Raw genomic sequence first — 16,212 nt, 5'->3', positions numbered from 1 at the left:
TAATTCAGTGCTGAGGTCATATTTTATATTGTACTGTACGTGATGTGCAGCACTGCAGTTTGATGGCTCGCTGTGTGTCTCTCGCTCAGGTCGACGAGAGCTCTCCTGCCCGGTGGAATCGCATCTGGTCCGACTCGTTCCCAGAGGCTGAAGTAAGCGCCTCTTATCTCTCAGCTACACAACAACGTCAGCTTTGATGCTCGCAGTCGTGCCTGCTGCAGCCATGAGATGTTTATTAACCCAGTAAAATGTTGTGTTGTGGATATTTGAGCGTGCTGACCTTGTCTGTCTTTGCACTCTAGTTCTTTGACAGAGTGCTGATGCTCTCACAGAGGCTCTACAGTCTGGAGGTGAAAGTCTGCCCTTCACTCTATAAATGAAATGCATTAGTATGTAATAACATCTCAGCTGCTCATCATCGTCTGCGACGTTTTTGTTGTTTCACCTGGTCTCGTGTGTCTCTTCAGGCCATTGTTTCGCAGCAGGACAGTCAGATCGAGCTGCAGCGGGCCTCGCTGACGGAGCGGGCCTCCCTGCCCGGCCGCCACAAGGGGAACGTGCTCCTGGAGCAGGAGAAGCAGCGGACTCTGGCCTTGCAGAGAGAGGAGCTGGCCAGCCTCCACAAGCTGCAGTCGCAGCACCGGCAGGAGCAGCAGCGCTGGGAGAAGGAGAGGGAGAGGCACCGCCAGCAGGTGGAGGCTACCGAGGCCAGGCTACGACAAAGAGAGGAGGAGTGCAGGAGGACGGAGGTGAGGTGCTCTCTGTTACCTAAGAGCTGCAGGACAGTTACGTTTGGCTTTCTGTTTGCTGAAGACTAAACTTGCTGAGCTTATATTTAACAAAGCCTAAGCTGCAGCATCACTTCTTGTTGCGCAGGAGCAACTGGCAAAAGAGAAGGAGGAGTTGGACATGCAGAGGGAGACGTACCAGCAGGACCTGGAGAGACTGAGAGAGTCCACCAGAGCTGTGGAGAAAGAAAAGGAACGCCTGGAACACCAGAAGAAGATCAAGAGGAAGACCATTGAGGTGGGGCACCCGTGCTGGTGGCCACATGCACTGTTGTTATTGTTATGATGTATTACGGGCTCACACGTGTTGCATGCATTTGATTTGAAGCATTTAATTTCTTTGTGCTCGCTTTTGCACGATGGTTCATTAGTGTGTCCGTGTGCCCTTTCTCTCTTCATCACTTTGAAGTGGAAACATGAAGAAGCTGCCACAGGACCCTTTTTTTAGTTGCTTATCGGGTCTCCTACGAGTGGGAGAAGCATCGGTGTCATAGACGGGCTGATGTTACACTGACGGTTGAAAACACACCTCTGTGTGCTTCATCTCCTTACCCCCCAGCCGCTCTCGTCTTTGCTTATGCTTCCTCTCCTTACGCTACAATGCGTTGCATTGTGAGCTTCATGGGAGAGCAGTTCTGAGACAGAGCCACTGACTGTAATTTCATGCCCGATGCTAACAAATCTGTCAAGGAGCTACTTAATATCAGCCTTTAGTGTTTTCAAAGGTCTGCAACAACCAATTACAGCTTAGTGGGGTGTCTGTGTGCACCGGCAACTTTTGTCTTGACACAGATTTTATCTGTTTGTCAAAGAAAAAAAATATCAGTGGATAGAGCATTTATAATCAGCGCCTGAATCACATACTTTGAATTGACTTCGTTCATTTGTAGCTGATACAGCAAAGCTTTATGCGTCCATGAACAGAGCGCCGCCACATTCACTCTGACACAGCTCAGCGCAGACCCGGGACTCACTGCACGCTCTGGTTCCTGCTTACCTGAAAAAGTGTTATGATTTATGTAACAGTGCGATGTGTTGGCTCAAGCTCTTTCACAGCCTCTAGAAATACCTAAAGCTAATTTCAAATACTAATATTACAGCGTGAATGTGAAAAGCTACCAGCTACACGCACACCATGTGCGTGCTGCCTTTTTCCAATGATGTTGTGATGACTCTGACTGCGGCACAGTGAGTCACCGTCACTGGACTGCAATTACTCAAGTCTGTAAACCATTGGTGCTGTTACATGGGCTCATATGCATGTATTTCTGTCTGATTGCAATCTATAGTTATGTCATAAGTCCCTCTCTGCTGATTGGCCAGCGTCTCCAGCCTGCATACCATGCTGACTAACTGTCAGCTGACACGACGCTGTTCATTCACGTCCCAGAAAGCGCTACAGAGCTCTTTTGCAACTGTGGATTCCTTTTTTAAAATAGTCTGTAACTTTGCTCAGCTTCACACGGTGACCTTTGCCCTCGTGCATTCTCACAGATTTCATGTTAGGAACCTTTTTTAATGCCCCAGACCTCGAGTAACGGGAGTGTAGACTCAGGATGTACACAAACATAACCAGCTGATGTGAATTATTGCAGTTATCATCTCATTACAAGCTGCAGAGGCCTTTGACTGTGAGTCATATCTGGAGTACTTCAGTGGCTCCAGGAGAACCGCATCCCCTCTGATGAAGCAGCAGAGCCTCTGGGTGAACTGACCTAATCCTCTGTCATGAGTAATCCTCTTCTAATTATAGAGGCCTCTGCTGAAACGGTGACGGTGAAAAAGGTTTCTGTGAAGTTTGTTGCATGAACTGCAAGATGAGACCTGAACTACATCACACTTACAACCTATGTAATCAGTCTTTGTGCGTGCATTTTGTACATACGTGCAGCGTCTATGGGTTTCAGTTCTATGCGGTTGGCTGGGACTTTCTTGGCTGTTGTTTGGAGAGATTTGGAAGTGGTTTCTTCTCCCTCTGTGTCAAACACATCAAACGGTCTTTTCATTAGCTACACCCGCAGGATCTGTTCCAGGCTCCTGGCCAAGCTGATATCAACAGACATTTATCTGCCACCAACCAAAATGAGGACTCATCAGCAATCGCAGAGAGCTTTGATTAGACTCATAAAAAGAGACATGCTTCTGTGTGCGCATTTCTTAACATACGTGAGCAACAACTGTGCAGGTTTTGACATGTTCTGACTGAAGAGAGCATTTTTTTCCTCTTTGATCTGTGTTATCTCGTCTGATCGTAGTTGGCCCCGGGATTTGGGTTGGCTGTGGTCTGATTGTTCAGTACTCTTGTAATTGGAAGGTCATAAAAGCCAAGCGTTGCTGAGGTTACATCTCGATTTCTAGGTTTAAGTGAACGTAAACAACATGATCAAGAAACAGTTGGCCAAATTGCTCCATGCACCAGCTGTTTCACGAGCAGCTGAATGGGTGTACCTAAAAATGTGACGTAAAGGGCAGTGCGAGACAACAGGAGCTACTAAGAGTGAGCACGAAAGCACAAAGGTGGAATAATTAGGAGCCAAACATGCATAACGGTGTTATTTAGATCCTCTCTGATTTCTTTATGTGAAGACACACAAATGTGACTGAAACATAAAGTCTGCAAACGAACAAACAAAGTAAAAGTTCTTGTTGCTCTTTGGCTTTAGCCTCCAGACTGATATTAATTGCTTTGGTCTCAGTGTGTTTCTGTGAAGCTCGCAGTAAACGCTCATCAACACCTCACCATGTGCACAGAAACCTAAAGGCCTGTTTCTGGGTTCTTCTATAATCAGCTGCTAGCAGTTGCTTTGTGGAGCTGAGCACTGCGCTCGAGGGCAGATATTTTCTCTGAGCCATCTGTCACTGTGGCTATTCCCACCTGTTAGCTGTACGCTGTGTGCAGTACTGTTCAGTCTTTAACCACAATATTAGCAAATTACTCCCAGTGAATCATTTGCTCTGAGAGAGGAAAGTACTGCTTTACATTCAAAGTACTTTTACTGGAGTCTTGGAGAAAGTTGCTTTTTTGGGATTAATGAGGATTTTTAAGGTAATAACAGGCTGTGACATGTTATTGATAAAGCTGCAGTGTATTGATCATTGTTGGTGTAAGGAGAACCCAAACAGACACGGCTGCTTTCTTCCTCTGCAGCCGGCGAGTGACTGAAACGTCATAAATGGGTTAAAGTTCCTCCACATGTTTGTTATTTGTAGAGAATCGACTGAAGTCTAAAACTTGTGCTGAGTGGAAAAGATGGAAATGTTTGATCTTTTGATTGATGCGAGACTTAAAAGATTCATCAGGCATTAATAAGAAATGCTGGCTAATAATTTTGTGGCATGAATAACAGCTGCTGTGAAACACCGTGTTCCACCATGGTGCTTTCTCTGAGTCGGACCACATTCAGGAACTGTAGGATTTACTTAGGTGCAGTTTGATTTTGGATTAAACGTGTTTTGCCTGCTAATCTCGTGACTTCAGCCTGGATCACAGCTGCAAATTAACCATAAAAAACATTTTTAATGTCACTGTTCAACACATGAATTACTCCCAGCTAAAAGCCCCAAGCTGGTGTTGTCAGCATATAGAAGTCTTTGTGCAGGGTTCGTGGATACATTATGATATGGGAATATGCAGGCTGAGAGGAACCTGGCTCTGTAATCAGCTAGTCCAAACCCAGCATTAGCAGTACCCTCTGGAAGGCAGCCAGTGCTAATTGTTTATGTGCTGTCAGTCAGAGCTCTTTGTGCTCGGCAGCTCGTGCGTGGTTTACTGCCCTGGAAACCTGCTGTTTGCGTCGCTTAAAGCAGATCACCTTGTTGTGGGAACAATGAAGGATCTGTGTGCCGAGATGAGCGAGTGCCGAAAGAGGAAAAATTACGGAGAAGAAGCAAAACCGAGGGGTCAAGAAAGGATGAATGGAGACTTCGCCCACAGAGGGCCCCTTCACTGTCTCGGCTAGAGGAAGCTACAGTCTGCACACAAGAGCGCTCGGATGAGTCTGCCTTCAGTCAGGCGTTCCCCATCGCCACAGGAAGTGTCAGCAGCAGCATCAATCACGTTGCACGTGGACTGCTCGCAGACAGGCTGATGCCACAGAGAAACTGATGTTGATATTTGTACAACATTAAACACCGTTTAGAGGAAGGCTGTTCGTTTATTTTTATAATTAAGACCATGGTAGTAATCCCCAAAGATTTCCTGTCTGTTATTATCATCATCATCATTATCACGTAAGAGGACGGTGAAGAGTTAACCCCTTCTGGCTGATTCGTAGTCGGCCATTGTTCTTTGACTTCTTATATAATGTCAGATAAATATCATCCTCCACCATAACTGGGTCACAGCGCTGCAGAGGCGGATTAGCAAAGTTTGGTTGTGTAGTATTTCTTACAAAAGTGCGCTGAAAGGAGCCTTTGTGGCGATGAAACTTGTGGGATTGTTAACACAAACACCACATCACTGCATTGTTGCAGAAATCCGTCTCACTGAGTGCAGCTCGGACGCTGACGTTGACTCGGCCTCCAGATCGTCTTTCCTCCCTTCTAGTAATTAAGTGGAAAATGCGATTCCTATTATCCGCTCATGTCACCGGAGCCGTTTTCCTGTTCGCCTGCTTGTTTAGCAGTCCTGTTCGTTTTGTTCGACACGCCTTTGTGTGCGCACGGATTATTAAGGGTTTTATGTTTCTGATTTTCTGTGTCTGTGTCTCTGTGCGCTTTGTCCTCAAGCAGCTTTGGGGGGGAATCAAAAGCTTGCACCAGATGTACCAAAATGCATGCTCAGCAAGAGCCCAATGTGTTTCTGATTCCCTCTTTAGCCCGTAAATACCCAGCGCCTCAGCAGATTTGATGACGCCCTGCCATTACAGAGGGCAGACGATTCATGGCATGCGATCTGTGTATTCTCTGCAGCTGTTTGCAGTTGTGTTCTCATGCACACGCACACACGGGCTGTGCAAACATTTGCAGCTGTGATTCTAAACTGAATCGACGCATCGATACGGAGAATGAGCTTAAAAGTCCACCTTAAGAATAACCCGTTCTTTCCTGTCCTGCAGGTGGCTCCCCTTTCTGGAAGTCTAAATGGAGATCTCCTCATGTCCTCCGGGTCCGCCGACTTGCCTCCGAAGCCGCTGGTGCGTGGCAGCATGTCCGTGGCACAAGCCGACTATCCGGAGCGTCCCGAGGTGATAGCGCGACGTGAGACGGGCTCCTCGACTTTGCCGCTAAAGACGGAGGTGCCGCTCCATCTCTTCAGCACCACCAACCAGCTGCACAAGCCGGTCGGGGTTCAGCAGCAGATCCCCACCAAGCTGGCAGCAATCAACAGCAGCAAAGGGAAAGGAAGCAAGAGCGGCAAAGCTTCGCATCGCACCGACAGCACCGGTGAGGCGCCGGGATCATGGCCGCGCATCAGAAATTCCAGCACTTGCAGACTTGATATTAAATGGCCACAGGTGTAAATACTATACAGTGCAGTCCTGTTTAGAAAGGTACCAAGGAAGGTGATAACGGTGCGGGTCGTCTCTTGCTCACACTCGTGAGAGACTGTTTACTCAAAGCAGTTTGTAAAGCTCAGGTGCTTTTTGAGCGAAGCACTCTGGGTGTAGGCCGTTAGGCTCTAAGTCTCTCCCTCCCGTAGGTGATGTTAATCAGTGCAGCAGACTCTCTATTAAAATGGATTTTCTTGCCTGACCTGCGCTCGGCCTGATCGGTCTCATTAGAATCACATGGCAGTCCTCACTGGGTCAGGCTTATCAAACAGTGGCCTCATCTAATCTGATCTCTCTGCTCCCCGTCCCCTCCCTCGGTCTCCCCGCAGCCTCGCTGGACACGAAGCAGGTGCTCCCACTGAAGCTTTCCACCAAAGAGGACAACGCCCACAAGGTCAAGCGCTCCGTCAGCCCCCACCAGCAGGTCCCGATGTTGGCCCCTCCTCAGTCGCACACCCAGCATCACCACGCAGGTATCGCTGCGCACGCGCTCAATCAGACGAACTCAAACACAATCTCCTCTCGTCCGTCTTTGCCTGCTGCATTATTAATCCTGGTTCTCATAGATGCAAACAAAAGAGTTGCGTTCTCCACCTGGGCAAACCTGACCCCACCCAGTCACATTCCTCTCTGAAGTCTGCATGCCCAGCCTCACCCTGTGTAAACACCTATCAGTTTCATGTATGATTAATATCAAGCGGTGCTGCTGACACAGACGTTTTAATCCTCTCTGCTGCAGCTACAAAGAAAAAAGCTCTGGCAGGATTATGTGACTACATTCCTGTATGAATAAGCCCGACTGCATCGAGCTGCTGTGAATAACTGTGTTTGCAATAATTCTTTGTTCTTATTGCCTTTCCTGCAGATCAGCCCAGTTCTCTAGACAACGCTGGACCAGACATCCAGTCTGGCTCCCACCCTCCAAATGTTCAGAAGCCCCCCATGCCTCCTGCACAGTCCCATCCTCAACCCTCCCTGCAGCCTCCCATCATACCTCCCCACTCGCAGAGCACCGGCGCTCTTCAGTTCCACTCCCCCGTGCAGCCGCAGAGCCTCAATCCCAGCGCACAGGTTCAAGGGCTCAGCCACAGCCTGCCGCCGCCCTACAAGTTCACCACAGAGGACCTCAATAAGGAGGATGTCATCTTCTTCTGAACTTACGATAGAGGAAAAAACCAGTCCAGGGATTGATCGTCATCCCCATTAAACCATAAGGCCCATTCTGAAGAGCACCTTCCATGCGATCATGTGAATGCAGACGCATTGTTTCAGTAAGGCTGGTGAGGTTTGTTGCAGGGAGGAGGGCTGCTGTGGTTCACATGGAGAGAAAGACGGCGTTTGTTTTTAATAACCCTCATCTGGCCCTAAACTGCCAGTATTAGTGTAATCGTTTAATCTTATTTTATTTAAGTTTTATATCTAAACTTAATTGGCTGAATCATGAAGGAGAGACCTTTGGGGAAACAAAGGAGTGTGAAAAAAAGGTGTAAATGAAGTTTTAGCGATCCAAAGACATTATCCATGAGAGCTGAACCAGGACGTGACTGAAAGGAAGAGAAACGGTTGTTTTTTGTCAAGAGGAGTGAAATCAGGACAGTCGGGGAAGCGACGGAGATCTTACGGCACCTGGAACCACGTGAAAGAAACTCTAACACTGTCTGCTCGATGTTTCATTTGCACAGTGTAAATACTTCAGCCCAGACTGATGGACGAACGGACAAACTGTGTCGTGTCTGACTGCACAGCTGTTAAAATGATGAAGCTTCCTTTCATTTTGTTATTTGTCTTAATTGTGTTTATTGATTACGTCCTTGGTTTTTCCTCTTTTTATGACAGCCGTACTTCATTTCAACCCCGGGGGAGTTTGGCTAATTGTGCAACTAATGAAACTCATGCAGAGTGAGACAAACTCGCAATCTTTGTCACATAGTTTCAACTCTTTCCCCGAACGCTGGGTGTTGAATAACAACAAATAAATGTCTCTCCCATCTTTACGCTCCGTTTGTTGCTGACTCTGAAACATAACTAATACAAACTTATTAGCATCGGCTTTAATTTTAAGGCTATAATTTTCCACTTATACTTATTCAGGAAGCTAATTGCAGATGTCTGAGTTTGTCCCCACTTTACTGAGTTTGTCTCACCGCAGGAAGCCCCTCCCCGCCCCCCATCATCACTTTATGAGTCACATCAGTATGAAACATTTGTTAGTGGAGCTCGAGTGGGTGTCCTGTACATTTCATGCTGGAAGCTATTTTAAAAGCAATCTTTAAACTGCTGTAGTTTTCTTGTCAGTAGCCTGAATAGAAAAACAAGACAACCTATTGGAACGTAACGGTTTCAGGAGAGAGGATGTGGGCTTCAGATACTGAAAAGTATCAAATATATCGTGAAATAGAACAATTGGTTACAATATAACCCCGGTTCTCTGAGTAAAGAGACTACCTGTCCAGCTCCATATATATGGAATATACAGGCTGCACAGGGATTCTTGACTGCATTTGGTTACATTGCAACTCGGGTTCTCTGAGTGGACGCACACGGCCGACATATTCCATATATACAGAGCTAGAGAGATGCTCTGGACACAGTGGGGAGCCGTGTCCTCTGCTGTCTGTCTGGGGAGGAAAAATGTCAATCAGCAGTGTCTGTTTGACGCAGACATAAAAACGTGCTGTAGGTCACATTCAGCTTTTCCAATATCAGAATTTGAGATAAACGATCACAGAGGAATGAAGCAGCTTAAAGGTTCTTTATTTTCCATTTCAATCCACGTGAGTCTTATTATTATTTTTAGGTTTAATGAAATTTTAATCTGTTTTTGAAATGTTTTTGTCACTCGAGCTCATTTTGATGACTTTACAGTTTGTAAGAAAAAACCTGGCAGGTACATTTTAGCCCGTTCGGGTTTGAGTTTCTGTTGACTGTGTTCTGTATTTATTGTTGAAGACGTTTCGTCAGCCTTGTCTTAAATCTCTGTGCCTGCCTGACAGAAGAGCGATGCTGTGGCAGCTGTGGAGGCACAGCTGTGGTTTGTTCCTCTGCACGCGTGTGGACGTCAGAGTTTGTTGATCCAAAACGAGCTGGTGTCTGAAGCTGTGATCACGGGCTCGACTAGGAGCAGGTTTTTGTGTATATTATGTATATTATTGTACATGCTGGTCGCCCTCCTCCTACACGTGTCCGTTATGTGTATTTCTGTATATACACTTAAAATACACACGTGTGTATGTACAATCTGGTACTGTTTCACCTTCCTGAATGCAGTCTTGGCAGAAATCACAATCGTTCATCATTTGCTGTGTAAATGAAGGTATTTAACCAGCGGCGGTACTCTGCCGGTCGGCTCTCTGGTCGCAGGTTCACTGAGTTCATGGATGAAATGATCCACTTGTTTCAGTTGGTTAAACCAAAGAGGCGTTCAGCTGACGGGGCTCGGTGTCGTGCTTTCTAACATTCACACTCCGATGGATGCATTGGGGTTAGTAGTAAAGCCAGGAATCGAACCACCAGCCTTCCGATCAGTAGATGACCTGCTCTACCGCCTGAGCTACAGCTCATGTGCCGCCTCATCTCAAATATCGCTTTAGTCACAAACGATTATTTACATTTTTATTCAGCTGATATGTAGTGTGTGAGTTTCTTGTATTTTTGGACTGACGCTCACGAGTTTGGCACAACAAGCAAGTTCACAGGTTCATCAGCCAGCTTACTCTGGTGGTTACTTAACAGGTGAGACTCGATCATGAAGATCATCTCAGCTGAAAAAGCCACTTAAGCTTTTCGGGACGTTTCCTCCGGTCTGCATTTCTGTTTTCAGCTCGTGTTCGAGTGCTTCGCTTCTGCTCCAGGTCCGAGACGTTAACGAAACCTCAGCGGGGAGATGAAGGCTGCCTTGTGGATCAACTCGAGTCTTAAACGTTGCTTCGCTGTAGTCTCGTTTCTGCTTTCCAACGTGGAGGCCGGTCGGTGGCGTCCCTGTGGACGGTGTGTGTGGAAACATTTTGAAATGCATTTGTTGGACCTGTAACGTGTAAATACTTGTTTTATTTCCTCTGCCAACTTTACACTAGTCACTTTGGATAGTAGCATACTTGAAAGGGAAAATGAATGTTCAGAATGCGTCTTTGTTGTCATGTGAACTTTAGTGTCTAATGACGTTTGTAGCACACAGCAAAACTGATGCTTTTTTGTACCGTTTATTTTATTCACTTTGCGACTGTTAGAATGACCTGCGGACACAAACTGCTGAATTAGAAACATTTAGTAATAAAAAGTCTTGAAATAATTCGCTTTGTTTGTCCTCTTTGTGCCGCGCGTTTGGATCATTGCTGTCGAGCACGCACTGTTTACTGGCTGCGCACGTGCAGCGTATAATTCCGACTCATACGCACTTTTATTCACTGCTCGTCAAAATAATCCTGACCACCCAATTAGCTGGCACCCGTGCCATCTCCCAGTGTCTCGGAGGTGCCGCGGCGGTGTTACTGACCCTGTGTTTAGACGACTTAATAACAGTCTATTCCCAGACGAGGATCTATTCAGGTGCTGCGGTTGAGGCTGTTCAATCCTTTGGTGGACATCGCTAACAGCGGGGCCGCCAGCTCCTCCCTTATTGTCGTTCTGGCTGGGAAGACGCTGCAGCAGCGGCCAGTTTTTATTGTCTGCTGTCATTAGTGGCTTTCCTCTGTCTCCTCTCGACAATTATTTTTCCAGGCTGCTTCCCCTGCGGAGGGAAGCTGCACTTTAATCTGTCTTTGTTTCTGTCTCAGTCCTTCCACTGCTCTGCCCAATTCCTGTCTCCCTGTTTCTTCCCCCTTCTCTCATCCAGCGCCTCCAATCCATCTCAGCCCGACTGATTCACAGCTCGGAGGCGGTTTATGTAATGCTGTTTGCAGGAAGTCAGGAGTCAGAGCCTGTTCTCACCGCAGAGTTAAACAAATAGATGCTCCGCAGAGTCCAGACGTGCAGACAAACATCCCTGCGGGCTCATAAAACACTGAGACTAATCTTGGTTTGATGGACTCTGCGTCGCTGTGGTTGTTGTTCAGTGCGCTGCTTGCTGGAATGAGCCGTTAGGTCATCATGGCTACTTGGAGTCATGTTTTTGTTGTCATCACTCAAAAAATAATTTACCTCCTCTCCACCGCCGCTGTGGCATTATTACATCATCTTAAGTGGAGAGTCCCCACATTTTGTCACATATTGATTTCTAACAAAGACGACGTATACAAACAAATCAGCTTTTCTTCAACGCAAAATAGTTTTTATAATAAAAGAAATGAAGCTTCACAATTTCCCTCAAGCTGCTCTAAGGTCTTCTCTCCCATAAATAACTGGGGGAAAAACATATCCGATGTTTAAATTGTTGAGGAAAATTTACCATTTTAAGAAAGAAATTCGCTCATAAGTCGGGAGGCGGGGCTAGTTTGTCCAGCACGTCCCACAGATGCTGGATTAGATTGAGCTCAGGGGGATTTGGAGGCCGAGTCAACACCTCAAACTCATCGCTGTGCTCCTCAAACATTCCTGAACCATTTTCCTTTGAGGCACTGCACATTATCCCGCTGACATAGTTCAGACTTCAGGGAAAACGTTTCCATGAAAGGTTGTTCATGGTCTGCAGCAGTGGTTCAGTGTAGGTGGTAATCAGGCCCATCAGTGAGCCGTTGCTGGTTGTCGGGGACCAAGCAGTAAAGCATAAAGAACACCAGGGTTTAATTCAAAAAAGGGTTTTATTGACCCAAAAATATGAAAATATATTTAACGAAGCCAAAAAACTTAAACAGGCAGACCAATAAAACAGGTCAAGTCAATAAACTAAACTCAGATTAACAATTAACAAACCTCAAACAAACATAAGACACACTGACCTGCTGAAATGACACAGGGGAACTGCCGTATGAACGACTAATACGAAACAATTAAACAAACATGAACCCCCCCCATGAAGCATGTGGTTTCACCCAATTAGGCTGTTAGTGGTTCTTCAGCTCTCCCAGCACGTTGCCAGACAGCAGGTAACTCAAACAAAGATGCATTAACATAAAACAGAACGTTGACCTTGCAGTGTTAATATGTGTGCACGCCATATAAACACTGGACGGTGTGATGGAAAAATAAATACATTTAATAAAGAAACAATATTGAACAATAAGTAGAATATATTAAAGTAGTGACTGCAAAGTAAACTAAGGTGAATCTACTGGTGGTGACGTGTGTGGTTTGCCATCACACTGGTTCATCTGGTTCCTTCGTTGGGCCGCTGCAGACCCAGAGCGCCCCACCAGAGCTGCATTTTTGGAGAGTCGTCTGGCCATCACAGTTGTCTAACAGGTGCTACGATGAAGAGATAATCGGTGTTCTTCACGTCAGTGGTCATAATGTTGGTGCATGTTGCTGTAAAACCTGCATATACCTGTCAGAACTGATGGTGCCTTTCCAGATGTGCAAGCTGTCAATTCCATAGGCACTAATCCACCCCCAGACCACAGAGATGCAGGCGTTTGAACTGGGAGCTGATAACAAACCAGGTGGTGTCTCTCGTCTTTAGGCTGGAGGACGTGGCGTCCATGTTTTTAAAAGGAATTTCCAACCTTGAGTCCTCTGACCACAGAACAGTTTTCCTCCTCAGTGACGACCGTGTTCACGTGTGGCTGCTTTAAGCTTATCTGTGGATGCAGCGACAGTCGTGCCTGAGGGAATGAGGCACATCCGTTATTCATTTCCAGCCTCGTCTCCTGCACACAGAGATTTCTCCAGATTGTGAGTCTGGTGATATTATGTACAATAGATGATGATCACAATTTTACATCGAGGAACATTATTCTGAAATGGTTTCTTATCATGTAAATGTGCACATCTACCAGCATTAACACCAGTTTGTGGTCCACTGTGCCGAAACATTTTTCAGCTTCTCCCCCAAACAGTCTCGTGACCTTTTCGTTTCCTTTGTCAGCCGCAGTGTTTCTAAACCTGCATCCTCAGCGTTGTCCTGCTCGCTGTGTTTGAAACTAACGCTATGAAGGAATGTGCTCGATGTCTGCTTATCTGACGGCTTCGTCGTCGCTCCTGGCTGACACAAGGATCCTCTTGTTGAAAAGACACAAAGCAGACTCTATCTGTCCTCTTTTCAAACACCCAAGGTGATAACAGGAACACAGCCAGCAGTAAAACATGTCTCTCAGCCAAGGCTGCTTCAGATTTGGCTTACATAACCTTCTTGGCAGGATGTGGTGCATTCTGGGAAAGGGAAGCTTGTGGGGGATGCGGTATTTTGGGTTTTGACTGTTATCAGTGATAAAGAGCAGAACAGTGAAGGTCACTGGCCTGCAACAGCTTGTGTGCCTGTACGTCTTCTCACGAGCTGTAAAGCACGATGTGTATAAGCAAAGTTTTGCTCCAGATGAATGAAAATCATTGTTGCTTCAACCTGATCTGATCCTTCATCTGGGATCAACAAAGGTCCCTGTGTCGGGGGAATGGTGAAAGGTTACGCCAGGTAGAAATCAGATCAGGTGGAGGTCTATTGTTCTGCTAGAAGAGACGCCTCAGGTGAATCGAAAAGGCTCCGATGGATTATAAAGGAAGTGTGCTCTGTGCTGACTCGCCCTTTGTGCTCACAGGATTTGCATTTTGCAGTCAGCTACAGCCCGGCGACTGTCTCGTCGGTCCAGTTTTATTCCCGTGTGCCGATTACGCCATATGAGGAAGTGATGAATGCCCCCATTGTCACAGATCAGCCCGTTGAAGAGGAGCGTAAACATCAGAGTCTCATGTTGTCGTGTCTGAGTTTCGCCAAGACAAATTTGCGCTCGACTACAAACAATGTTTAGTCTGAAATGCACCTGCTATCTTACCAAGGATTAGATGAGAAAACTGACACCGCTGTAACAGCAGGGCGTGTAATTTAAAGCTCGGGCACAGTGCGAGACCACAAGCAGTACTTATCTAGATGGTTGGTTCAGATGTTGGTGTCAGTTTGTCTGAGCATCATCAGAAGGGCTTCATTTTAAAAAGGATGAGGGGGGGGGCAGGCTTCAGAGCAAACAGAGCGGAGTCGTTCCCGCGCCCCCGGGGTCTTTTGTTCCCCTGGACTGTTCAGCACATCCGGTGGAACCTGAAAAACACGTCGCCCGGCTCAGCCTGACATTTGCTGTTGTCACAGTTAGTCAGAGGCTTCAGGGGAAATCCAAGAGCCAGTGATGATCAGCGCTCATGTGGTTGTTTAATTGCTTTTATCAGAATCAGAAGACTTTATTGGAGAGATTATTTTGGTTACAGTGCTCCAGCAGAAACAGTAACAAAGACAGACACCACACTAAGTAAGAAATAGACACGACATATACATGACTTATATACATTTGATTGATAAATAGCTGAATAAGAGGAGAGTGTGTGTAAAAAGGGCGCAGCTAGTGCAGTGTACAGTGTGTTCAGTGGATGAGAGGCCACATTATTAGATACTCAGAAACGTGGATTTGGTCATCTGGACGTTTCAGTGGGTGAAACATGAGACCGTGGTTGAAGGTTTCTCCCGCTCACAAAAACCTGACGTCCAGATGAACAAAATCAACTTCAAACATTATTAGATCCACCCTGCTGGTTCTTCGTTCTTTGTGTTACTGATTCAACGAGGAGTCCCAATGAGACTTTGCTCCATGCTGACAGCATCTCACAGCTGCTGCACATTAGTTTGTTTCACCGCAGCCCAAAGGTGCTCTGTTAGAGGCTACAGTACATTCATGCTAAGTTCATGCTAAAGAAAGCAGCGTGAGATGATTTGATCATGGTCATGGTCGGCAACAATAAACTGCTGTTTGCTCGCTTGCATATTTTCTCTTCTTCTCACCAGTTTTCGGACGATTCTGTTTGGAAAATCCCCGATCAGCAGATTCAGGCCCAAGTCTACATATCCCAGTGCACTGAGGTGCTGCCATGTGATTGGCTGATTGGATGTTATTCCTCTAACATGCAGTTGAACAGGTGTGCTTAGTAAATCTGTTGGATGAGCTCATCTTTGTGCTGTCTTATTGTTAGTCTGTATGCTGGGCTCTATGAATAAGCTGAAATGAGTGATTCAGTGATTGAAGCCTTCTCTTCCATCACGTCGGTGCCAAACTGCATTCTGTTGCTCCCACTTCTCAAAGCTGATCAGTTTGCAGTTGTTTCATAGCCAATAAAGAGCCTTTCAACATTTTACAAGGTGATTCTCTGTTCGCAGCTTTTTTCCATCAGTGCTTCAGGATGCAGTGTTGTTCAGGGCTGATGCGGGTGGCCGGGAGGTCTCTGTGGCATTTCAAAGAATTAAAAAGAACTTCCCCCATCCACGCACACGCGCACACACGCACTTATTCAAACACATTTTCTGGTAGTCCAATGCTCGTGGTGCCAAGGCAAATTAGCCTCCTGGCAGCAAGCATGGAAAACCTCCTTCATGTCAGAATGTGAAGATGTGGGCAATTTAAGAAGCGAAGTCTCTCCCTGGAAAGACCCGGGGGCTTTGTGTAAAAGTTTCTCGCCATTATCAAAGTTGTTTTTGAAAGTCTGGAGAGCATGTGTCATGTTTCCAAGTAAATGGCTGCATGCATGTATATGTAGGGTAAAAGGGAACCTTAATGCCTGAAGGAACCCTTCTGCGCACAGAGTGATGTGCAACGAATCAAAAGGGAATAAAAGCAAGCTGAGAGATTCTCTCACCAGGTACACATCAGGTGAACAAGATGCACTTTTGTTGATGGTGCACTTAAACTCTGCGTGAGGATTTGTTGTTTCGAAGATTGCAGCCTGAGGCGGTGCACTTCACTCCAGTCGGACCATCAAAGCAAACGAAAGCTGTTTCCTTTGTCTATATGAGCTGCCTTGGTTTGGTTTCATAGTCTTTTATAAATGTAACTAGAAGGTGAGGATTTAAACAGGCTCGTAAATCTGAA

At 46.3% G+C, this 16,212-nt stretch overlaps 1 protein-coding gene across 1 annotated transcript in view; it reads left to right on the top strand.

Moving 5' to 3' along the window:
• The window catches only part of arhgef18b (rho/rac guanine nucleotide exchange factor (GEF) 18b), a 30,044-nt gene extending 19,509 nt beyond the window's left edge, over positions 1-10,535 (top strand). Inside the window, exons 20-26 of the mRNA XM_085348804.1 lie at positions 90-152; positions 303-350; positions 468-749; positions 877-1,026; positions 5,846-6,173; positions 6,610-6,753; positions 7,146-10,535. Coding sequence (XP_085204930.1) covers positions 90-152; positions 303-350; positions 468-749; positions 877-1,026; positions 5,846-6,173; positions 6,610-6,753; positions 7,146-7,435 — 1,305 coding nt within the window. The 3' untranslated portion in view covers positions 7,436-10,535. The remainder of the gene's footprint in view (positions 1-89; positions 153-302; positions 351-467; positions 750-876; positions 1,027-5,845; positions 6,174-6,609; positions 6,754-7,145) is intronic.
• Positions 10,536-16,212: the final 5,677 nt, after the last annotated feature.

The sequence above is a fragment of the Diplotaxodon limnothrissa genome, linkage group LG23, assembly GCF_057381915.1.
Source record: "Diplotaxodon limnothrissa isolate DT_005_m linkage group LG23, D_limnothrissa_male_GT1.1, whole genome shotgun sequence".
In the NCBI taxonomy this organism is placed as follows: Eukaryota; Metazoa; Chordata; class Actinopteri; order Cichliformes; family Cichlidae; genus Diplotaxodon; species Diplotaxodon limnothrissa.
This window is presented reverse-complemented; position numbering and strand designations above follow the sequence as displayed.